Below are 26,043 nucleotides of genomic sequence, written 5' to 3' on the forward strand. Positions count from 1 at the left end.
AAATTATTTGTGCGGTAATCTTCTATTTGATTATTACGATCTTAAAAGGGTATTATTCATGAAATTTCATGATTTTCTTCCATCTGATTTGGTTTCTCCTTTTGTTAATTGGCTAAAAACTCAATTCGATTAACTTAAATCATGATCCGTCTTTGATCCAAGATTTCGAAAACAAAATATACGATGCAAAAGATTTCGAAAACAAGTCTGTTGGCATTTTTATTATAAGTTTGTTTCCAGCTCTCAGTTGCAGACTTAAAATCATAGTTGAAGACACTTCAAAATACGCTTACAACTTCAGTTTAGTCCGAAAATCAACGAACTTAAGACACAAATGGAGTTCAGACTATGGATGATTGTACCCTTAGAATGAGAAGCCATGCAATTCACAACATGATAGTATTGCTTCTGCATAGACACGTTGTTGCACCTGATGTTTGAAACAAGTCTTGTTAGTTTTTCACTAGTTAAGTGGTAAATTGAGTTTATAATGAGTAGTATCAGTTAAGCATTGTTAGTTGTTAAATTAAAAGGTGGTTTAGTAAGACATGTGACGTGTTTATTGATTTTGCTTAAGTACTAAGAGACCATACTCTAATTTGAAACACTTGATCATTGTATTGGACAAATTCCACGCAGATTAATACAAAAGTCAATCCGCAAACCATTCTAACTTTCTTTTCCAAATGGCCGTCGTTTTTTGTTTTCACAACGCAGAACAGCTTATAATAAGTTAATATTCACAATTTGACACTTTAGCGTTTTGGCCTAGTGATAAGTGTGAATAGGCGCAAGAACGTAAACGTGCGATAAGTGCATAACACGTGATGTGTGAATAGAAGCAAGAATGTAAATGCGTAATGTAAATGCGTGATGTATTGAGTAACGTATGCCATGTGTTTCTATTTTATCACAACTTATAGCTTGGTATTTAACATCATTATTCAACTTTTTCTTTTCATTTAAAAAATTAATAGTACAACAAAATTATACCGAAGTAACATCCTAAAATTTGTCTTTTGCAATGCTAAAAAAAAATAAAAAAAAAATTGAAAAAAGAAAAAAGAGGTAGAAAGAAACTACATTACGATAAGTTCCCTATAAGTTTCAAATGTTAAAATTAAACTTAAATTTAAAAAATTATGTGATTTCTCTAGTTCAAAAATTAATCAAGTTAAATTCTTTATATTAAAAAATAACTACTCTTGCCGTCCCAATTTATATTCGTATTTAATTAATTATTATAGAAGAGTGGGTTTGGTCGCCAACCCACTTCTATAATAGTAATAAAAAATAATAAAAAATAAGGCGGGGTCCACGTGAAGAAGTAGGAGACATTGCAAAAAAAAATAATTTAAATAATGATAATAAGTTCAGAAAATGGTAAGGTACGCTTAGAGAAATTTAAAGAAGAGAAATTCATGAAAAAAGAAATAACGATTTAAATTGAACACAAAAACCGTTAAAGAAGTCATAAAACCAAAAGATTTAAAACTTATACCCAAAGGTATAAGTTTAGACACATATGTCTCACACAAATAATGGGGAATAACATCAAGAAGACAAAATATAAACGGTCAAGAAATGTATACACATATTTTATTAAAATGATGATGTTGGTCTATACTTAAAAATTTAAGACTACAAAGCGATGCTAACACATGAAAGCGTTTTTTAGTGTTGTTGAATAGAAAGAGATGATGGCATGAAACTCGGTAGGAGAAGCTGTATTTCAAATCTATCATTGGAGAACCAAACTAGGAAAGTCCATAAATAGGAAAAGCGGACTGAGTAAAATAATTTATTGATATTTTTAATTAATTGAATTATAATACTTTCTATAATAAAAATTCCATAATTATGTTACTAAAAAGTACTTTCTCTGTCCTAACTTATGTGACATAGTTTGACTAGGCAGGAAGTTTAAAAAGAAAAGAAAGATCTTTGAAACTTGTAGTCTAAAATAAGTTACAGATATTTGTGTGGATTTAAATCATTTCATTAAAGGTAAAAGGGGAAGTGTCAAGTTAAATGATTTCTAAACATAAAAATATATTATTCTTTTTTAGACAGACTAAAAAAAAAAGCATGGTACTATTTTTTATGTTGAGCCCGTGCTAGCACGGGCTTTCATCATCTAGTAATGTCAAAAAGAATGATACTTTTTTATTGGGGAAAGGACATAAATGGCCGCTCGGCCAAAAATTATCCCACCCGATGGCCACAATTCTCTTAAACCCAAATTATAACCACTAAATTAATTCCACTTCCCTTATTTTTCTGCCTTCTCCATTTTTCTTCTTCCTCTTCCACCTTCTTCTCCATCTTCTCCTCCTCTTTCCTCTTCCACCTTCTCCACCTTCTTCTCCAATTTTATTTGTGAGTTGCAGGTTACAAAAATGGTAGAGGATTTATATGAAGACACCATTGCAGGACTGAAAAAACTTTTATGTCTAGAAACTGTATCATATATGTATATAATATGTGTCCCTGCTATATATGTATATAAAATATATCATATGTGTAGAAACTGTATCATATGTGTATATAATATGTACCCCTATTGTATATGTATATAAAATGTATCATACATATATAAACTGTATCATTCTTGTATAGAAAGTGTATATATAATTCCAACATGTGCATATAAACTGTATCATTCTTGTATAAAAAGTGTATAATATGTATAAAAAATGTATTGTAGAAACCGTATCATTGTGGTATATAATATGTATCGCTATTGTATATGTAAAAAAAAAAAAAACATCATTATTGCATAATATGCGTATAATAAAGGTATAATTAACGTATAATTTATGTATAATAAATGTATGATTAATTCCAGCATATGTATATAAAATGTATAATTCTTGTATATAAAGGGTATATATAGTTCCAACATATATCGTAGCAGTTCCAGTGGACCGGACTTTATTAGTCGCCACAATTTTTTTTTTTTTTTTTTTAAGCACTGGTCATTGGCGGTATTTGACATTATTTTGGGCCGAACGGACACCTAGTGGGAATTCGCTTCAAACAATGGTTAAATGTGGAAAACAGTGGTTAAATGTGGGATTAGTTTGACTGAGTGGACACAGACAGAATCTCCATGCATGCGTTCCTTCTCTCCTCCCCTCAAGCATATATCCCTTTTTTGCTTTTGGCCCTTTTTGTTAGGCATTGAACCCCACCCCACGGAGCGGGCGTTTCCATATACGAATTATTACCCTAGCCATGATAGCCGCAGAGGGTATTCCGTTTTTCAGTGGGAGTCTCATCTGGGTGGTTGGTTCAATTGCTTTCGAGAACTCAGATTGACGGGTAGTGAGATAGCATACTCGTATGATTGATTTAAAGTCGGCCACTGATAGATGGTCTTTGACTCTTCGGACGGGTATGCTAGAAAGGATGTTTGGACGTTTACTTGGATCATACGTGTATAACGTGTTTTCCACACAGTGTCCTTTTCTCTTTTTTATTTAATTATTAATTTAATTTTAAATCATAAATTTTATAAATTATCCGTGTTCAATCAAACTTCATGATGATAACTTACCAACCATGTCATGACAACCTTAAGAAAGACATCCGAGTCCTATATTGTATATGTCAAAACGACTTCTCAAGACCATCTAATCAATTATCTCCCCAAAATTACAGGTTCCAATTTCTTCCTTATTCTTCGATAAATATTAATGTTTGTTGAATTAAAATTAAGATTTATCAGTGGTTTTACTATATTAATTTCCCTTTGTAATCCTTTGGTTTCACAGAGTAATTTAGGTTAATCTATGTAAAGACTTGAGCTTTACTACAAGTTCCCTTAATCCCATAGATTATTAGCTCTCTTTGTTAGATTCTTAGAACCAATTTTAGTTTCTTTTTTTTTCTTTTGGTATTTTAATCTTTGCTTAAATAGACTTGTTCTTCCATCTTTTTAGCTGAATTTTGTGTGTAATGTTTCTTTTACCTGGATAGTACCTGGGGTTTTGACTTCGCCTGCAAAGCGTAGCTGGTCCAAACAGTGGCGGAGCCAGAATTTTCACTTAGGGGGTTCAAAATTTAATGAAGTAAACACACGAACAAGTGAAAGGGGGTTCAAAATTTAATGAAGTAAACACACGAACAAGTGAAAGGGGGTTCAACATCTACTATGTATACATAAAAAATAATTTTAACCATGTACAAACAGTGTAATTTTTTGCCGAAGGGGGTTCGGATGAATAGCCTGAGCTCTACCTGGCTCCGCCCCTGGGTCCAAACATGGTAAGGAGAAGTACTGCAGTAGGATATAATGACTAGCGTAAAAATGGTTTAATCGTCTGATGAGTTGTACAGCCGACCCCAACTAATTGGGGATCGAGAGGTAGTTAATTGATTGATTGCATAGGGCATTATGATCTATCATGTTTTATTAGTAGTTGGGTACTAGTAATAGTGTTTTGGTTACTTTTGGAGTAATTTTATGGCTCAATGATTGTACTCTAGAAGCTTTAGTTATGAAAGATAGAGGTTGACGTTAAGCTCAAAGGTGGCCTTCTTATTGAAATGGAATAGAACTCTTGATGTAGAATTTGGTCATTTGCAGTGGGAGGGGTAGAATATATAGCTGACATGGATAAAATTACATTAATTTTAGAGCAATATGGAGTGTGAAAGCAAGTCAATCAACTTCTTTGGCAAATGCTTTTCCTTGTGTGGATCCACCTATTGGTCTTGCTTTTGCTTTTATATGTGGAGTTTCAAAGTGGCAATTTTTTCCTTTTAATTGTCACTTTATTTCCTTTTGCATTTGGATGTGATCTCTATTTATTAATTTCTTCCACCTCCATCAACTCATCAAGGTACAGTTTAAGAAGTTAATCCATAATAATTTGCTTCCATGGCATCGAAGGGGTTTATAGTTTGTCCTGCATATCTGTATCAATGACAATCTCAAAACTTCTATATAGTCCAAAAACTGTCCCAAATTTTCTATCGTATGCGTACAAGTTACTGTTCTGTTCTCCAAATCTGAGGCATGTCTGCTATTTACTGATTCTTGAGAGCTACTATGGATTTCGGACATGGCAGGGCACGCTACATTTTTTTTTGATGACCGGGAAATCTATCTGAAGCCATTTCTAGGACCAAGCACAACCTTTGAAACTCCAGGATAATGGGCCCGCCTCTCTATCCTTCTCTACTTAAATACCAAGCTTAGTTTTGCATGGCGCAGGGCTCGAGCCTTTGACCTAAGTCAAAGGTCCTCAACCTTAGCCACTTGAACTAACTACTAAGCCCTGGGGGCTGCTACATTGTTTGAAAGACACTTTTATATTGACTGTTAAAAAAACCTCTGAATCAATTAGCAGAATCAAGAAGCAAAACCATATTTCCCAAGAAAGGGAAACCCTGCCTTGCCTTCTAAGTATTAGTTGAGTCTCTATTAATATATTCTCATTGAAACAATGACAGACTTGTAAAGCTTTTAAAAATTATTGACCTCCATGAATATGTTGTTTTCCATTATGTAGTTTGTAGTTTATAAGTTGGAACCGCTGATTTGACATAATTCTGGTTGCACTTTATCCAGTCACGACTTGTGCGTTTGCTGGCAAATATAAACTTTGAGCAATAGAATTTCTTAGAGATCATTTTCAAGATTCAATAGTTGGTGACAACTCTATTCAGAACCCTGGGTTGTCTACAGATTGTGAGGTCTTCTTTATCTCTGAGGTTAAACTTAAACATTCTTAAGGTGAAAAAAGTGTCATCCTTGCAAAATTAATCTCACCTTTTTGCTCTTTACTTCTCCCCTGTGATAGATCCAATAATAGATTGTGGACTTGAAGAAAATTAAAAAGTCTGCATCAATGTTGAACTTGTTTAGCCCGAGGAGGCTACCTTGGATATCTGGTACAGATGGTCAGAAAAAGGTACTAACTTTTTCTTGCTTATCATTGAACCAGCTAACTTGGTATTTCATAGTTAGTTGTTCTCAAGTTCATTCATTACTCTCGGTGAAGTGAGGAATATTGAGTGTATCATGACTTGCAGGTAGTTTTAACTGCTGTAGAAGTAGAATCTCTTCGGTCAGAAATTGCTGCTTTAGAAGAAAGAGAAGCTCATTTAAAAGCTCAGTACGTTTTGAGCTTTCACTATTCCTGCGCACCTCTTTTGTTTTTGTTTAAACACATTTGTGTTTGATGTGGTTGCTTCATTGATATTATTGTACTTCGATTTATTACCCGTGACATGGAGAAAGGGTCCAAGGCATTATTTCTAGGTCATATAGTTTTGTTAATTCATATACTTTTGTAATGTTGGGAAGTTTTAAACATGAAGCATGTTATTGTCATACCTCTTGCATAATGAAATTGAAGGACTTATTTCTTCATCTCTTTGGAGGTAGATTATCTGTGTAATATGAAGTATGAACACACCCGTAGATACATATCTATCTAACATTGATTGCATTGTTAAGTATGAACACATCCGCATATACATATCTATCTAACATTAGTTGCATTGTTAAACTCAAGGTTTACGATCAAAAGCATAGAAGCTTTGCCAAGTTTTATTTATTTATTTTGCTTAGTTGAGTTGGCCCTTAAACATGGAGTCTTTCTGCACATTCTACGAATATGCTAAGGTGGAACTATGACATGTACGCATAATATGCACCCGAACTCTCTACATGTGAACTTGTGTCAGTCTTTGATTATGAAAATCCTTCAGTAAGACATCCTGAATGCTTCTCCACATCTGGGTAAATAGAACCGTTGGGTATAGTTTAGTGGATAAATAAAAGATGAAAACAGAAAGCAGGAAATTCTTCTCAATTGCCACCTAGGGAACTAAGGGTCGAAGCCCGGCAGAGGCATAGTAGATGAATTATTTCCACCTGCCTAAGCCTTGATGGCGGAGCTACGTAGTACCTGCCTGGCGATGGACTAGTCGAGGTGCACGCAAGTTGGACTGGACGCTTCCATTAATAAATAAAAGGAAAATTTGGAGCATGAAATGTGAACACCCTGCAAGATATTGCTGTGAGAGTTCTTTTCAATGAAATAAAGGCACTTCCGGTCCATGCTTTTAAAACAAGAAAGAACATATTGGGAAAGTGAATATTATCGTATTGCTAGGTAGAGGAAATTTGAGATGTCACTGTTACATGGCATAACTGGCTCTCTACATAATCAAAAAGACTTAAATTATCAATATGATGGCATCCTTTGGAGTCATGGATTTGTCTAAGCAATACTCATATTTGAGTTCTGATATATCAATGTGTATCTTTCTTTTCACAGATTAGAACATATTGATGAAATACTGCAGTCTGCTTGCATGTCGGGTTATTTATACGTGAGAACGGTACTGAAATACCAGCATCTGTCCTTTTCTTGATATCTCTTGGATTTTTTCTGACTTAAATTTATGACAATCTTATTCTTGCTTTTGTTCGACAGAGATGGGCGGCTTTACCAGGAGAACCTCTTCCAATCGATGATGACACTGAAGTTGATGATTGGCTTCCTAGATTTCTTGTCCTTCACGGATCGTGTATTTTCTTGTATAAATCATCCACTGGTAATTTGACTGAAACTTTCAATTTCAAGTGGCAAGTATTTTTTGGTATTGCCCTATTTTGGTGTAAGTACATTATTCCAAACTTTTAATGGTGGACCGTTGCGCTATATGTTTTGCCTCTCTCTTTTATTGGCCAATTTTGAGTTTTCCATGAGAGGTAGAATCTCAACTACTTATTGGGAAAGACCGGAAATGTTAAATGATATCTTATAAGCTTATGCTGATTAATGGAATTCATTGTAGTCTGATGGACCCACCTCAAATTTGCTCGCATCTCTTTAACACTCCAAAGTGGCTTTGTCATGAAAAAAACTGAATAAAGTACTAAACATGATGCAGATATGAGCCCTCAAGACTCAACTCTCCTATCTGATGTTGTTGAAGTTGGAGCCATGCCTTGTCTGACACGAGACGACGGTGATACTCGATATTGTTTTTTTATCTCAACTCGTAATGGGCTGAGATATGAATGCTCTAGTGCTTCTAAAATAAAGGTAATGGATGTATCTGGATCATCTACTACTAGTACTTAGTCTTGGTACCTTTTTCCATGTATTGATGTTTGAAGTTAATAAACGGACCATCGAGTAAATGCGAATTCAAATGCATATGTGATCTTCTTCATCATTTCTATGCATGATTTGATGGAGTACAAACTGCCTGTTAGTAGAACTAAAAGTGTTGCCTTGTTTTCTGGACATGAAATGATTTATTGTTATCCTGTCCTTTTGCATTAGTTTCCCCTGAACGATCAGATACATAAAAGTCCAGATCATTATAAACAAATGGAACGAGTATTTATCAGGAAAGCAGTGGCGGAGCCACATAGAGCCGAGGGTGTTCATCCGAACCCCCTCGGCGGAAAAAAATACTGTTTTTATAAGGTTAAAATTATTTTTTATGTATATATAGTAGATGTTGAACCCCCTTAGACTTCTTCGTATGTTTACTTTTTTATATTTTGAACCCCCTCGGTGGAAATCCTGACTCCGCCACTGCAGGAAAGTAGTAATGCAGATGTCAAGGGCAGCATGTTTGTAGACCGTGGGTTACCGTGTTAGTGCTTTGCTGTTGAGAATATTGTCTTGCCATGATTTCAGCTAATGTATTGAAAACTAGAATGTGGTTAGCAAAAGTAATATATTACTACATGCTTATTCTCCATTCATTTGTGGGACTAAAGTGAGTAACAATAATCCGCATTAGACATAGATTAGATGACTGACTTTTAAAAATGGATCAAATATGGATATTATCCATATTATCCTCTAAAAAATGGATATCCAGAGGGATAATATTGATATCCATATTATCCATCTCATTTGTCTACTTGTTATTTTTCATGAGGTCTTGCTTTCTGGGAGTTAAGCTTATTTTGGCTTTTAGCTTGTGTTTTCACCCTATTCCTGAGACCATATCCATATTCATATTCCGTCGGTTAAACCATTTTTTATCCATATTAAATATGAGCGGGTCTATTAGAAACAACCTCTCTACCCCACAAAGGTAGGGGTGAGGTCTGCCTACACCCCACCCTCCCCAGACCCCACTTGTGAGATTATACCGGGTATGTTGTTGTTATTGTTGCTAGATATGGGCTGGTTGGATATTTTATCCACTTTTGTTTAACCCGTTTTCAACCTGTCCATATCCGATCCGACTCGCACAATTGCCACTCCTAATCCGCATCATAGCTACACTCGTTCATTATCCACTTGCATGCTATAGAATCCTTATTGTTTTTGTTTTGCAGGTTGATTCCTGGTTAGCGTCATTACAGAATAATTGTGATCTGCAATCTAATGGCACCGCGCCTGATGAGTTAACCCAGACTTGACATGTTCTGCTGTCAGTATTCGGTAGCAAAAACCTGTAAATAGGCCAGAAACTGAAGCAAAGGCGGCATTATCATTCACTTGGAAGTTTGACTGCCAGTTGTTAGCATATCCATTATTCTGTGCATAGATTATCTAACTGCCATGGTCAAGTTACTATTATATAAATAAAATTTGTTCACAGTTTTAAGGATTTCTATTACATGACATCCTTGTTCAGATTGTTAATGGAATGTCAAAGTGAATCAGGCATTCCATCTCGTAGCGATGGAACACCCTTTTCATGCAAGATTTTCTGTGTCTCTGATGCCGTAGATTCTTTTAGTCTTTTGGAAAATAATAGAAAAACACAGAAGCTCTAAATTTTCCAACCTTCTTCAACGTGCTCAGCCTAAGGCTTCTGAAGTTATAGACTAAATCTTCATTTAACACTTCAACCTTTGTATCTAGAAAATTGGCTCTCAAGGTGTCCTTGCGTTATTATTATTTCCCTTTGATGCCTGGAATTCTATTGTGAACAAAAAGGCCCTTCATGGCTTTTTTTTCTTCAAAATTTTGAGTGGTGGTTAGATGAGAATATTCCTCCATGATGGTTCGTTTTAATTCATTCTGAAAGAAATCTGCCATTGTTTCAATGCAATTTGCTAGATAGTACCTCCAGCACAACCAAGAAGTGATGGGATCGAAATAACGGGGCGTCATGCGGAAGCTAATAATTGCAAACATTGAACACAATAAATCGGACAACAAAGAAAATCACACTAAAAGAGTCATAATATATTGATATGGTTTAGCCAACTGGCCTGAATAATCTCCCTTAAAGAAGACTTTGTAACGGTTTCATTGTGGATATTATTGTATTGTAATTGTGGGAAGGAGGTACACAATTTATAGATGTCCAGTAACTTTTCTTCCAAGGCAAGGAATAGCCAAATATTGAAAGAAAATTAGGGCAAAAACCCTAACAAGAAGTGCAGTGGAATGACTGGGACTCCTCCACCTTTAATCAGAAATTTTAAGTTTGAGCTCTGAGAATGGAGAATCTCTTGGCAAGAGGGTGTTTTATTCCCTAGTGAGCCTATCTGACGTGAATTTGAATTAGTTGTGTTAGTGTGTTTCAGATACTAGATGTGTAAAGCAACCCAAAAATTATAACAGAAAAGAATATAGTTGCTCAATAATAAGGTTGTAAAAGAAATGCCTTTTTATCGATATTGTTTATGTTAAGTTCCTCAATGGCCCCTAGGATGTGTGCTCATAAAGCTAGAGCACAATGGTTTCTTTTGTTTTTCAATTATAATGGGGTGGCTTGTATAATTATTAAGCATGGATTATTAGTAACAAGTAGGCAAAGTGACAAGATAATGTTGTCAAGAATCACCATATATGCCCTTTAACTTTTAAAACAACAATCATTCAAAAATGATTGCTCCTTTCACTTCTTTGGGAAACATTGGAAGACCTACATTCAAGTAACGACAACCTAATTATACTAGAAACAAGTGTTAAACTCGTGTTACCACTCATTGTGATAGAATCATTTGTTAAAGAGTGTTAACTTTTAGCATCAATCAAAGACAATCATAAACCAAATCAAAATAAAAGCCAAAATTGGATCAACTTTAGTCCTTAAAAATTTAGCTTAAGAAATCATAAACTTTTCATGAGAGATGATTTAGTTTTACTGTCGTAGAGAACTATTCAATAGTCATAAACTCATAATGCAGTTACGCTACATATGCATCTACTTTCTCTGAGAAACACTTCAATATTCAAGAGATCATGATTAAAATAATATATATTGTAGTAGTAATTATAATTCGAGCAACTTCTTAATCTTTCTTACATATTTAACCTTTCCATTCCCGGTTAACAACGTCAAAGTGGTTGTGGTTTACTAGTGAACTAGTTGGAAACTACTCTCCTCTTAAAAAAAAAATGTCCACTTAGTCTTTATTTTTTTGGTTCAGAAAAAAATGTTCACTTATCAAAACAAAAAAGAATTATACATTTGTTTGGCTAAGCTTCTAAAAACAGCTTATTTTAAAAAATATTTTTTTCAAAAGTACTTTTCAAAAAAGTATTTTGGGCTAAAAGTAGTTTGTGTTTGACCAATTAATTTAAAAAGTACTTTTGAGCAGCAATTCATATTTGGCTAAGCTTTTAAAAAGTGCTTTTATGTGTATTTTTTTCAAAAGTACTTTTCAAAAAAGTCCACAAGCAAAAACTATTTTTTTAGCTTCTAAAAAGCTGTATACTTCCCCAAAAGATTTATTTTCTCCCAAAAGCTTGGCTAAACACCTCACTTTTTTTTTTTAAAATAAGTATTGTTAGGGAAAAATAAGCTTGGCCAAACAGGCTATTAGTCTTACTTTTTCAGATTTGCTTTTATTAAGTATTAAGTAACCAAATCTCAATACATATATCATTAGGGAAATTTTAGTCAAATTACTCATTTTTTCTAGTAGTTACTCCCTATATCCCAATTTAGTAATACACTTTTCTTTTTAATCTGTCAAAAAATAAATAATAAATTTTTATATTTAGAAATAATTTAACTTAAGAAATACATAAATATCTGAGGCTCGTTCCCGACAAGTACTTAAACCGACAGCAAAGTTAAGGAATCAGATTCGTTCACAATTCAGGCCCAACAACATGGGCCACGTGACTTGTCTTTTGCAGATATATGTACATTGAGAACCTCACATATTAGCTCACTCATATTTCTCACTTGACACACATTTTTAACTGTTTCTCTGTCTAAAGAAGAAATGAATTCACAGATATGCAGATCTGCATCACGAGCAGCTAAATCACTCATCTCTAAGCACACTTCTCGTGCTTTCTCTGGTAAATTAATTTTCATTTCTTTCATTGCTTATTTGAATTATAATCTATGTATTCAGATTTGTTGTTTCTATCATTTTTAATTCATGTACATTGTTCATTGTTTATGTGAATTATAATCTGAGGATTTTTACAGATTTATAATTGCTACGAGTATTAGTAGGCGTTTCGCCATAGAAACCAAATTTTTTTCCACCTTTTTTGGAATTTTGGAGTTGTGGAGTTGTGTTTGGGCATCGTTTTTGCAAATAGTATTTTTTGTTGAAATGTACTTGTGAAAAAAGTGAAAAGCTTGAAAAACAACTTCAAGTTGTATTTGGAATTTTCATGGCCAAACACTAATTTTTGAAAAAAGTGAAAAAAAAAAAAATCGGAAAAAAGTGAATAATTCTTATGGCCAAACGGGTCCTTAGTTTTTATTGATGAAGTTTTGAGCTTTAAGCTTGATATTCTATTTCAAAAAAAGAATAATGATTTGCTGTCGTTTTGGCTGATTATCAAAAAGCAATTGTAAAGTTTTGATCTTTAAGCTTGATATACTCCATTTCAAAAAGAATAATGATTTATAATTGCTATAGTTTTCTACTCCATTTTCAAATAAAAAAAAAAAAAAAAAAAAAAAAAAAAGACCTGAAAGCATATGATCTTTGGTGTAAAACTAATATATACACAGGAATTACCCAAAAGTACCATAATTGGGTAAATACTCCGTAATATTTTAGAAATGCTTGAAATCTAGTAATGGAAGAATAAACTATTTGACTTTAGAATAGTTAATAGTAATATGTGGTTATTTTCTGTGATAAAGAAAGTGATTTGTTTTAATGTCTGCCTTGTAAATTACTTTATTTTTTAACTCTAAGTGCTGATTTTGTTTTAGAAGAATAGGAGGATGATTAACATCCTTATTCTAGTTTTCCAGTCGCGGTATTTGGTTCTTTTAATATACGGGTTTGGATTTGTGCTTCCTGTTATAGCTACATTGGAATTTGGAGGCGTCGTAGAACAATTAAGGAGTCCATACTTGTACTAATGGATTGTTGGTTACTACTGGTTTCAACCTAAGTTGCACGGATTCTTCACTTTCAATGCCGCACCCGTGTCAGATTCTCCAAAAATGCACTACTTTTGGAGAATCTGGCACGCACCCTTTGACATTTTTGAAGAGTCCGAGCAACATAGGTTTCAACCTTTATATTCGTTTTATATAAGAAGGATTAATTTTAATCTTCAGTATACTGTGGATTCAGCACCTGCACCTGCCTAAAACTCAGACTATATATTTGTATATAGAAAGTTAAAATATCCTTATATATTAAGTGATTTACCCTTGGTCTTCAAATCATGGATTTGCCTCACACGATTTATAAAGTGCTTCTTTTTTCAACTTCTTTGAGTGACCTAGCTTTTCTCATTGAAGATGATCCATTTTCCTATGTGCTTGATTGCTTGTTGGGAATGGATGCCTTATTTGTCATTTATGTTTAAAGATTACCTACCTGTGCTTATATTAAAAAAGCTAATTTTTTCGTTTTAAAGGAGATAATAATTAGAAGAGTTTGAATAATAAATGTATTTTGAATTATCTTTGTCGCAGGGGGGCGAGCAGCTGCTGCAGCAGCCACAGTTTCTTTGAGAGGAGTGGTTCCTTCTCTAGCTTCATATGGCAGGACTGAATCTGGAAACACTTCTAGAGCTTGGATTTCTGGTGTCCTTGCCCTTCCTGCAGCAGGTTTGTATTATAATGTTGCTCCTCAAGTTTATTTCTCATGGACTTGTCGCATGCCCACTGTGGAAGCCTCTTCTTGGTGAAACTTCTGTTCTGTACCTTTCTAGGAAATAGATTTTGGCATTTAGGTGCCTATGTTTATGGCCTTACTAGAACAATTACAACAAGAGTTGCATTTAAACGTTGTCTGCTCCTAATATGAGGCGCCAGAAATATGGGGCAGGGCAGCTTGTTGTGATGAATGCAAAATTCCCTGAAGTATGAAGGTTAACTACCTCCGACTCTACTTAAAAAAAATTGTGGTTAATAGCTATGAGACTCATAGTAGGTTCTTTTCCCCCCATAGTTAATGTGGTGCAAGTGGGAAATCAGAGGGAGAGGAGCCTTGTCTCTTGCTTAACATTGGCATTATGGCATCCGGAACCTCTTCTGTAACAAGTAGTCAATGCTCTTGCATGGGTGCGGGGTGAAATGGTGTGCTGTACTTATGCTCATAATTTGAGCATTTCGTTCTATTTCTCCCGTAAAAATGTTATAACTTGTCCTCCTCCCTTGTCTTCTGTTTTGTCATGGAGTCTCTTCTCCTCCATCCTTTAGCACATGCAGATACAGAGCCTTTTTAAGAGTGGAATCATGTTAAAATTTATTTTAAAAGGGAAAAAAGAAGAAGAGTGAATCATATTAGTGATCACGCCACTTGCTTTGTTTCCTTAAAGGGCAGCCCGGTGCACTTGCTTTGTTTCATTATTCGGGGAAATAGTAGTTTGTATTCTAATTCATCTTTTCCTTCTCTTCATTGTTTAGCTTACATGCTTCAGGAGCAAGAAGCACATGCTGCTGAGGTACCCTATTCTCAGCCTTCCTCTTGGTTGAAGCGTTATATCATCCATTTCATTATGATTTTCACTCCTTCTAATAACATATGATCTGTTTGCTCTTTTTTCAAGATGGAGCGCACCTTTATTGCCATCAAGCCAGATGGAGTGCAGAGGGGCCTGGTAGGTTAACTGGTTTTTGTTGTTGCTACCTTTATTTCTACGACTTAATGTGCTTTATTGTGCTCTGTCCTCATCCCTCTGTTGAAGTAATATTGATGCTTTTTCCTACTTTGATGGGCAAATGTATTCTCTTTCAATTTGCTGATAAATTTTGTTGCATTTTAGATTTCGGAAATCGTATCACGCTTCGAGCGCAAGGGCTTCAAGCTGGTTGCAATCAAAGTTGTGATTCCTTCCAAGGAATTTGCACAGAAGCACTATCATGACTTGAGTGAGAGACCATTCTTTAACGGCCTGTGTGATTTCCTTAGCTCTGGCCCTGTCTTAGCAATGGTAAGATGAATTTCGAAATCAAGTGTCATCTTACTTTTGCCAAAACTGTTTCAGCGTGAGTAACTTCATACACTTCTCTTCAGGTTTGGGAAGGTGAAGGAGTAATCAGATACGGAAGAAAGCTTATTGGAGCTACGGATCCACAGAAATCTGAACCTGGAACCATCAGAGGTGACTTAGCTGTTGTAGTTGGAAGGTAACATAACTTCTCGCCTTTGATCCCGGAGTCATATTATAGTTGTGCATCAATATCAAACAAGTCATTTTGTTTGTATGATTGCGTAATATGTCTTAATACAATTTGCTTTACAGGAACATCATCCATGGTAGCGATGGCCCTGAGACCGCGAAGGATGAAATCAACCTATGGTTTAAACCAGAAGAGTTGGTTAAGTACACAAGTAATTCAGAGAAGTGGGTATATGGTGATAACTAAGCGAACGTATTCTGCCTTTATCTAAATTGCCATTAAATAGGCATGAAGAGTAGCAAACTCATGAATTATCAGAATAAATCGGATGCCATTTTTCCTCAGGCGAATAGCGACTTTACATTTAGTATTATACTGTTACTTGAGTCACCGCAATAATCATTTGTACTGAGATATTGAACCCCACTTTTCCTGTTCCCAATGGGAAATCAATTGCAAGTGCAACTACTGGTCAATTCTACATTTGCTTTTAACTATAGCTCCGTTCCACCAGGTGACCAGGACACAACGTTTTGAATTGTGGCACATTAACATTTCCTCTGCAAAATGCAGATTGGATAGGGGACATTATCATTTCTTTTCTCTCCAAGCTCATACTATTGCATACTGGTGGCATTTTACACGACTCATTTGCGTTTATATACATGAGATGGTGTAAATAATAGGTTTCATGAGAAATCAGTGATTTTTAATATAATGTTCTGTGTCATTTGACCTTTAAAAAAAAGTAAAATAATATTGGTGTTCAACTAGAATAAATAATAACAAGAACAACTTGCAGAGTTATCTGAGGTTTCAATTTAGAAACCTTATGTTGTGGTTGGTGGATACATGTAAATGGGCTTTCAAATAGCGCTAAACATGGATTACATCTAACCAAGCAATCTGCTAATTTACGAATTGCCCTCAAATGGGCCGGTCTTTAATTTTTGTTCTTAATGGATTAATCTTTAATTTTTGTCCTTTAGCAATCAAACTTATACCTAGTGGGACAAAAGTCTTAGGGGCATAACTTGTGAAATATTATAATGCAAAAATATAAATTTATGTCCCACAAAAATATTGTTTGTTATGAGCGGTATAAATTAAAGACCAACACAAAGTTGGGACAAAAGTTCAAATGACGCGCTAATCTTTCTTTGGTATATTATAAGGCCAATTTGGTCAATATAGGTGTCCAAACCCGATTGGCTTAAAGTCCCAGCACGGGTGTGGGTGGGTCGGGGCGAAGGCTTCTAGGTGAAAATTTACCTGCATTGAGTGTTTACACAAAAGGAATAAATGCATGACACAATAGAACTATGATACTTATGCTAATTTAGTGCATGAATCTGACAATATAAATATTCAATAGGTCATATGTTTGTACGTGAGAATACCAAGTGAAAGGTGCCTAACTGATTGCTTTTCAATATGTGTTGCATTTGGTATGGGTTTGGAAAAATAGCCACTTATGACAATTGATTTAAGAAAGAAAATGATAAAAGAAAATAATCAAGAAACTGGCATTCTGAAACTAAAGTTTATGTGGTGTTTATTGCAAACACTGGTGATGAAGACCAAAAATGTGGAGTACACATGCCTTCTTCCTTTCTCTTATCTCAATTGTGTTAGTTAGACTAGCTTATATGCATGATTAACCAAATTACTGTATTACACGCCCTTCTTCCTTTCTCTTTTTTTTCATGGCAAAGCCAAAATCAACCCCTTCCCCTTCCCCTTCACCCTTTATAAGGCTATCCAGTGTTTTCAGAGGCGTTTTAGGGGCGAGTTTCGGGACGAACCCTGGGGCGAGGCGTACCAAAAACGCTTCGGGACGCAAATGAAAAGCGTAGATCCATAAGGTGTAAGTCCAGGTGCAAAAGTGTAAGCCCCGAGCTTAAAGGCGTACGCCCCAGGCGTTAAATTTAATTTTTATTGTTTTAAAAGTATTTGTGCTATAGATTATAATTTTTTATAGTGGTGTAATGATATTTATACTTTATGTTATCATGTTGTAATGATTTTTCTTAAAATATATAAATAAATAAAGCAACTCTCATAGAAAATAACATTGTTATAAATAGTTTTTTTTTTTTTATGATTATGTTTGAAATTGATATGATATAGATTTCATAGCACTATGTTCCTGAAGCAACTTCATGCATTTTTTGTCATTGCTCTTACACTTTCCGCCCTTCTCCTTCTTTGAATATATAAATAATAAAAGTCAGTGGAAATATTAGTTGATGTTGGAAGGACAAACAGATCTGGAGATTGATGATGAAGTGAATGAAGATTTCATTTTAAAGATATCTAGACTATTATCATTTTCGTGTTGTTACCTTTCTCAAATAATAATTATTTTCATATTATTGGTGATTTGTTTGATTTATTTGCAGAATTTTAATGAAAATTTTACATTTGCTTATTTTTTATTAATAAAATTATAAAATTGAAGATACATAAGACATACGCCCTGTAGATCCATGAGACTTACACCCCATGTCTCGGGGCTTACGCCTCGCCCCGTAATGCGTAAAACGCCTCACCTCGCGGCCCTGCCTTCTAAAACACTGAGGCTATCCATCTTCACTTCACATAATTAGAAGCAGGTTTTGGCAAATAGGTAAAGATTTAGATGAAGTGAGTTACCGGTCCTCCTTTTTTTTTAAAATATTAGCAATATCTTCCCCATTCTTTTAGACATTGGAGTATCTTATTAATCAACTTATTTTATTATCATTAAGTTCTGCATTTAATATTGCTTTGGGTTAGGAGTGTTATTTCTGTTCAATTTTATTTGTTATACCTTTCTTCTTTGATTAATTAGTTCAATTTATTTACAGCTATTAATCCTACATACGTTTGCTGCTATTCCATATTATCTCATATTCAAGTTTAGCTGATATCCCATGCTCTTGGCCTAATTATAAAACTTGAAAAGCCAGCGATATATTAGTATACAAGGTATTTATATTTGAATATTTGAGCCTTTGACTACTCTATTTATATTGGCTTTTCAAGATTTTCAATTGTAATTAGGCCAAGAGCATAGTATATCAGTTGAACTTGATATGAGATAATATAGGGCAACAACTGTATGTAGGATTATTAGCTATAAATAAATTGAACTAATCTGAGGAAAAAGGTATAACAAATAGAATTCGACAGTAATAACACTCCTAAACCAAAGCAATACTAAATGCAAAATTTAATAATAATAGAATAATTTGATTAATAAGGTACTCCAAAGTCTAAAAGAATAGGGAAAATATTACTGGTATTAAAAAACAAGGACCAATAAGTTAACTCACTGCATCTAAACATCTACCTATTTGCGGAAAAAAGAAAAAGACGTATAAATCTGCCCACATCTAAGTTTTCTCTTCACAGTTATTCTACCTCTTCCTCTGAATCTGTACCCCAGATAACTGTGGGTGGTTGGCCTTTTCAGTGGCGTAGCCAGAATAATGGCTCAGGATATTCAAACTTATAAAGTAGTAAGTAATTTTTTTTTTTCCAAAGAGTGGGTGCACCAACATTTTTAAATTAAACTGCATGATATTTAGCTTTGCCATTTTGTTTTGTAGTTTATCCTCAAATCATTATCCAAACATTAAATTTGAAATGTGTTTTTGGGTTTCCATTAAAAAATATAGTTGAGCAAAGAAAATCACTCAAAGGAATCAATAAAAAAAAAATCACCAGGCACCAGGAAAGAAAAATAAATTGCAAGGTAACAAAAGAGAATAAGAGAACAATATTTCAGCATGGAAGAAAGCTGTTGTGGTTGGAAGGTAACATATATAACTTCTCACCTTGATATACAAGATATATTAACTATATATGCATTTTTTCTTTTTTTCTTTATCAAACTCGTCATCTGTTTTGTTCATCACTGAGGATAATAACTATGCATCAATATCAAACAAGTCACTCTGCTGGCATGATTGCTTGATATTGTTAACGGAATATTTTGCCTTAACTTTAATTGCCATTAAATAGGCATGAAGAGTAGCAAACTCATAATTATCAGAATAGATCGAATGCCACTTTTTCCATAGGCAAGTAGAAACTTTACATTTAGTTTACTGTTACTCGAATCACCACAATAATTTGTACTGAAATACTGAGCTACAACTTTCTTGAACTTTTTATTGTTCCCAGTGGGAAGATCAATTGCAACTAAATTGGTCAATTCTACTTTTGCTTCTCCCTAAGCTCATACTAATAGCATTTTATACAACTCATTTGCGTTTATATACATGAGATGGTGTCAATGATAAGTTTCATGCGATTAGTGATCTTTAAAATAATGTTTTTTATGTCATTTGACCTTTTAAAAAAAGGTAAAACAATATAAGAGGTCTTCAACTAAATACCACAAGCATAGTACAACTTGTAGAGTGTTGTCTGTTGTTTAAATTGAGAAACCTTGTGTTGTGGTTGGTGGACAGTTACCATTTAAATGGGCTTTCAAATAGCACTAGACATGGATTAGCTACTCGGATCAAAGAATTAATTCTCTAGTTTATAACTGAGCAATCTGCTAATACTTTTTTGGTATATTATGAGGCCAATTTGGTCATATAGGTGTCCAAACCCAAGTGGCTTAAAGCGAAGTGCGGGGAGGGGGAGAGTTATGTGTAAAAATTTACTCGCACCGAGTATTTTCACCAAAGTGAAAAATGCATGACACAATAAAACTATGATACTATTGTTAATTTAGTGCGTGAATCTGACAACATAAAGTATTCAATAGGTAATATGTTAGTACGTGAATACCAAGAGAAAGGCGCCTAACTCATTGCTTTCAATATATGTAGGGCAATTTTGCCCGATTACCCTTCTTTGGGGTGGTCTTTAATTTTTTCCCCTCAAATTGTTGGTCTTTAATTTTTTTCCTTCACCTAAAATACTCGAGATTCTGGGTTCGAACTCTGGCTTAGTCATAAAAATAAAATAAAAATGTAAGAAGAGCCATGAAAAGTCTGCATGCGGCAAACTTTGCCTTAAAGATAACTAAAAGTTCTGTGAAACGACGGATTTTTGCCTTATAAGGCAAACATTTAGTTATGCCTTAAGGCAATGTCTGCCGCATAATGAAGACTTTAGATATGCTTTAAGGAAAACTCTGGCGCATAAGACAGACTTTTTGCAAAGCATATTGCCTTGCGATTTTTTTTTTTTTTTTAATTGTTGGGGTTCAAACCCGTAATCTGGTATCAACTACTTTTAAGCGATGAGCAAAAATTAAAAACGAGTGCCTTTGAAGGCCAATCGGCGCAAAAAAATGATATATGTTGTGGCTTAAGGGAGATTTGCATGTGTTGCATCTAGTATGACTTTGAAAAATGGCCACTTATGACATTTGAATAAATAAGAAGATTTATGATGTTTGAAATCCAGCATGGGTTTGAGAGGAGTAGTAGTTACTGGAAATGACCAAAATTTATATATTTCCCAATGAAAATTTCATATTTTCTGGCAAAACGCACTCAATTATTGTTAGGTGGAGGTCGGGGGCGGAGAGGACTCACTTAATCTGCCATGTCAGTAAAATGTGTCTAAAAGACATATTTGAAAAGATGTACAGTATCCAATAAATTATGACATTAGTTGAGGTATCTAAGTGAAAATTTTATATTTTTCTAGCAAAACACGCTTGGTGCTTTGGAATTTTTCTTTGTACTTCCATGCAGATTCATTTTATTAAATCCGTAAGGAAGAAGAAAAATGCTTTTGCTTGTTAACTGTTCTCTAGCAAAAGGCTCATTATCTGTCTTGAGTTTCGAAGTTTCATCATTGGATCGTGTAATGTTTGTTAAGGTTGCTCCTAGCCAAGTCGATCTCTAGAGGGCTGGATTTCCTTGTGGACTGAATATTGGATTGGCTGTATGTGGGCTGGATTTACCTCATGGGCTGAATACAGGTTGAGTGAATATGCTCCTTGCCGCTGATTATCTTTATTGAACTAGAAGGTTATATTGGAGGAAGCAAAATCAGCATAAGAATGCATGATCCACTCAATCCGTTCAAGTTTGATCCGTTAATGACTAATCTATTTATTGGTTTAGCTCGTTTTGTTTTTATTCAGCCTATCTAAAAATTGGACTGATTTGAACTGAATATTTAATCCGAATTAACTTGTGAGGAATCTTGACAAAATATTTTAAAAAAATATTTATTTGATATGTTATATATAATCAAAAAAAAAAAAAAAAGGGTTATGTTAGTTTTGAATGATAACTGAAACAAACCAAGAAATTAATAGTGCGTTTAGCCAAGTTTTTGGAGCCAAATCCTTTTATTTATTTATAAAAAAAAAGTGCTTATTTTATAGAATTGAGGTGTTTGGCCAAAAATTAAGGAAATAAATAAATATTTTTGAATAGTAGCAGAAACTGTTTTTCTGAAGCTGATAAGAATAACTTTTCCCCACAAGTACTTTTAGAACGTTGGCTAAGCACAAATTACCTCCAATATTCTTGGTAAAAGTACTTTCGAATTGTTTAGCCAGCTACAAATTGCTACCCTTCAAAAGCACTTATCAAAAAACAACAGATTTTAAAAGTTCGACTAAACAGGCTATAAAACTTGGTAAGAGTTGAACGGGTTCACTGACCCATTATTTAGCTCATCTTGACTCAATCTATCTCCGCTAAAATAAAATCCGAGCGATTTAATGACCGTCATTTTGACTAAGTATAATCTGTATATTTTGCCACTCCCCTGCACCCCCCCCCCCCAAACCCACCCCCAACCCTAAGTTATACGGAGTATATAGTAATGTAGTGGGAAACGATAAGGAAAACATGCATGTACAATTCTTTTACTTTCCTAAGGAGAGTCGGTTTTAGACAAACTGAAAATTTGTGCCGTATACGTCTCTGTTAGAAAATCTTGTATGTTACTTGGTCGACTATTATGTCAATATATTTGGAACAGTAGGATTTGAAAACACGGGATATTGAAGCAATACTAGAACAATACCATATGACATGATCATAACTAAACTAAGAAATATGATTGGTAACTCAATTACTGTTATCATGCGTTATGTAGTTGCTTATAGGTGACGGAATTGTACACTAAAAAAATTCAAAATATAAAGAATTATACACAGAAAGAAATCAATAAAATTTAATTTAGGCAAAAGCGCTTGGGACCCCCCTGAACTTGCAACTTTTTATTTAATGCGGAGGATTAAAACCCCCCGAATCCTGCAACTTTATGCGTTTTGTCCACATGGCTAAGGTGACTTCAAATGTTCATTGGCGCGTGAGGGGTCATTTTTTGTCCACTCGGACCCCAACGGTTAAAAGCTTAAAATAACCATTTTCCTTTAATATTTTCCTTCCCAACGTCTCTCTCTCTCTATTCTCTTCCTATTTATACACCCACCCCTTTCTCCTCCCCATATATTAGAAATTTCAACCTCCATTAAATTTCTTCCTTCTTTGCCATCAATTTTCTTCCTTTATTAATCTTTGAACCAATGATTTATAATACTAGACTAATTATGGGTTAATGTTAATTGTTAAACACCACGGAGGCACGAACCCATTGTCATTAACGTGAGATACTAACTACTATTCGCTTAATCGAACAATTTATTGTTAGGTTTTGAAGTATATATACGAGGATCCACACGAATCGGAATATTGATTTGTTAATTTCTTTGGGATATAACTGAAAAGTCATGGACGCAAAGTTTTATGGTTACTTTAAATTTAATAGCTCGTATTCGAAAAAAATCTAGTACTTATATTCCGTTAAGTTGGACATATCGCTTGGGTTCTTGTCTCAAGTGATTAGAATTCATCTTTATGTTAATTGTTGTTAATTTGTAAACCGAGATTAAGCATGTGAGTTGGATTTAAGAAGATTAAAACACGAGGATACTTTCTTAGAAGCAATATCTTAGAACAATATTTACCGGATATGACATGATCTTTTAGTTATGTTTAGTTACTAAACTAAGGGCTGACTTTTAGTTATGTTTAGTTATTGAACTTTTAGTTGTAACTAAAATATTTTTAGTTATGATCATATGTTTCTTATATTCGTATTGTTTGGTTATTAGTATTAGGAAAACTTAATACATTGATGCGTGGTGATTTTCGGGTTGAAGGTTGAGTATTTTGGAAAGGAAAGCATCACGATAGAGGAAATAACAAAAGAAAATGATTAGCCATAAATGCTTATTGTTTGGGCTCCTTATGAAAGTTAATTATTTATTAGATTAGCTCATTGGTGGAGGAGAAATGAATCTACTCACTCCCCCTATATAAAGAACAAATGTAATGGACAATGAAACGTGCTTTCAGAGAACATGAAGGAGACAAACCATCGGTGAGGGTTGAAATTTTGACGAGATAAAAAAGAGGTTTAAATCAATGTTTAGTTTAAAGTTAAAATAAATGGGTAACTTGGGTCGGGTTGTAATTATCTACGTGGATATATACGTATGTAGCATTTTTTACACCGTATACGGCGCGTGTTTACACGGTAAGGGTGTGGACAGCGGGGTGTGGGCACTTAAAGTTGCAAGTTCGGGGGGGTTTTTAATCCTCCGCATAGTTTAGGTGTCTATATAAAAAGTTGCAAGTTCAGGGGGGTCCCAAGCGCTTTTGCCTTTAATTTATGTAGTAGTATATTATACATTTTATAGAAATTGATCTATATACATAGTGTAATTTTTTAACATGACTCTGTTTGAACAAGGATAACTTTGTGCTAGCAGGTAACCTTTCTACTACCACAAAATTTTCAATCAAATACTTTTATAAGGTAAATAATGCACGTAAAATTTTACCAATAGATAGGTGCCAAGAATTGCAAATAACTAGATATAACGTGTACATAAATCTATCGACTAAAATCAATGTACGAAATGGGGGTGTAGCTCATATGGTAGAGCGCTCGCTTCGCATGCGAGAGGCACGGGGTTCGATTCCCCGCACCTCCATCCTTTCTTTTTTGCACTTTTTTTTAGAATCATTTTGGTCCTATTTTGGTGGGTCCATAGCAAATAAGTATAAAATTTCACTGACCTAAGAAAAAAAAATTATTATGTTAAACTCAAATCACAATGTCCAAACATTAGTGTTTGCAAAGGGCCTTTACAACTTTAGCTAGAATTCAATTAAGGATTGTCCTAAAATTGAAGGAAAATAAGAGAGGTTTTGACCATTGACTTGTATACATAATATAATTTTATATGGTCAATATAATTTTCAAATTGAATACCTTCACACTCTTTGTAGCTATGCCATTGACTTTCATGAAGTGAATCTTAGCTTAAGTTTGTTAATTAGCTTAATCATGAGTTTAGGCTCTATAAATTAACAAAGAAAAATATTTGCACAATCAAATCTTTTATGAGATATTTACCGGTAAAACTTCTTAGGAGAAATATTAATTGGTAATTTGGTAAACTGATATCTAAACTGTTGTCACAAGTTAAACTATATAGTATAAAAGAAATTTTACAATATACGTACGTATTTATATCCTTTTGTTGCCATTCGTCTCACATCAACAAAACTGTTAAATGAGTTTGTTGACTTCAAAAAGTTCCTCGTATTATACTGACTCTTCAAGTCTTAATGTGATGTTTAGCATTGACTATACGTAATGAATAAAAAAAGGAATTCTGAAGAAAGTGAGACAAAAGTTACTTCACTTGATCATATTGAATAAATTTAATAAAAAACAGACTGTTCCAACAAATAAAACTTAGGCTATAATCAATAATCTTCTCTTTTAATTTTCTTTTACTATACTCTTTTATATGACCGCGTTTTGGAGTTCTGGCCATTCACTATAGTTTAAGTTATTGCATTAATGGGGTAAAATATGTTTATACAATTAAACTATTTAAAAGGTAAATGCAAATAAATATACCACCTCTGTTTCAATCTATGTGAATCTATTACTATTTGTGGAGTCTACGAGAGTGGTTCTTTGACCACCTTTTTTTCACCTTTTTACTAAATTATTTGAATTATAAATTATCATGACTTAAAGTACTTTTTATGTAATTTCTAAATATATAAATTTTATTTTTACAAACTTGAAAAATGTCTGCCAAAACTTACGATCAAAGTTATAAAGTTTGACTCTCGTACGCCGAAAAGGTTCACATAAATTACAACGGAGGGAATATTTAATAACATTGATTGATCACTAAAATAACCAACAGTGATTTATTTTAGCAGGTTAAATTTTGGATAGCAAAGATATGAAAAGTTCATTGCATTGTCGCAGTGTGCATAACGTAAATCTTAAAAAGAAATACATATACGTAAAAAAAAAAAATCTTGATCTTTTCTTTTATAAGCTTTATGTATTTAGAATTACATAAAAAATATTATAAATCACAACTTATGTAGTTACACACATTTGTAAATGCATCATAAATAGGGGATTAATTCTTTATATCGTCACATAGTAGTAATATACCAAGTTTTCTGATTAAAAAATAGATTTGTTTTTGTCTTCATTCTCAGAAGTAATTAATGAATC

The 26,043-nt window shown here is 33.9% G+C and overlaps 1 protein-coding gene and 1 non-coding gene across 2 annotated transcripts; both read left to right on the plus strand.

Annotated features, from left to right (window-relative positions):
- Positions 1-5,828: 5,828 nt before the first annotated feature.
- LOC132030646 (nucleoside diphosphate kinase III, chloroplastic/mitochondrial) lies at positions 5,829-15,774 on the plus strand. Its single transcript, XM_059420359.1, has 14 exons — positions 5,829-5,921; positions 6,043-6,125; positions 7,296-7,359; positions 7,455-7,575; positions 7,915-8,069; positions 9,329-9,396; positions 10,287-10,289; positions 12,205-12,263; positions 13,858-13,992; positions 14,794-14,831; positions 14,937-14,987; positions 15,153-15,320; positions 15,404-15,516; positions 15,633-15,774. The coding sequence occupies exons 1-14, from the start codon at positions 5,859-5,861 to the stop codon at positions 15,754-15,756; spliced, it is 1,245 nt and encodes a 414-aa protein (XP_059276342.1). The 5' UTR covers positions 5,829-5,858; the 3' UTR covers positions 15,757-15,774.
- Positions 15,775-24,411: 8,637 nt separating this feature from the next.
- Positions 24,412-24,484, plus strand: TRNAA-CGC (transfer RNA alanine (anticodon CGC)). The gene has a single exon. It is a non-coding gene; the product is annotated as a tRNA-Ala (tRNA).
- The last annotated feature ends 1,559 nt before the right edge of the window (positions 24,485-26,043 follow it).

This window comes from Lycium ferocissimum, chromosome 9 (assembly GCF_029784015.1).
Source record: "Lycium ferocissimum isolate CSIRO_LF1 chromosome 9, AGI_CSIRO_Lferr_CH_V1, whole genome shotgun sequence".
Classification (NCBI taxonomy): Eukaryota; Viridiplantae; Streptophyta; class Magnoliopsida; order Solanales; family Solanaceae; genus Lycium; species Lycium ferocissimum.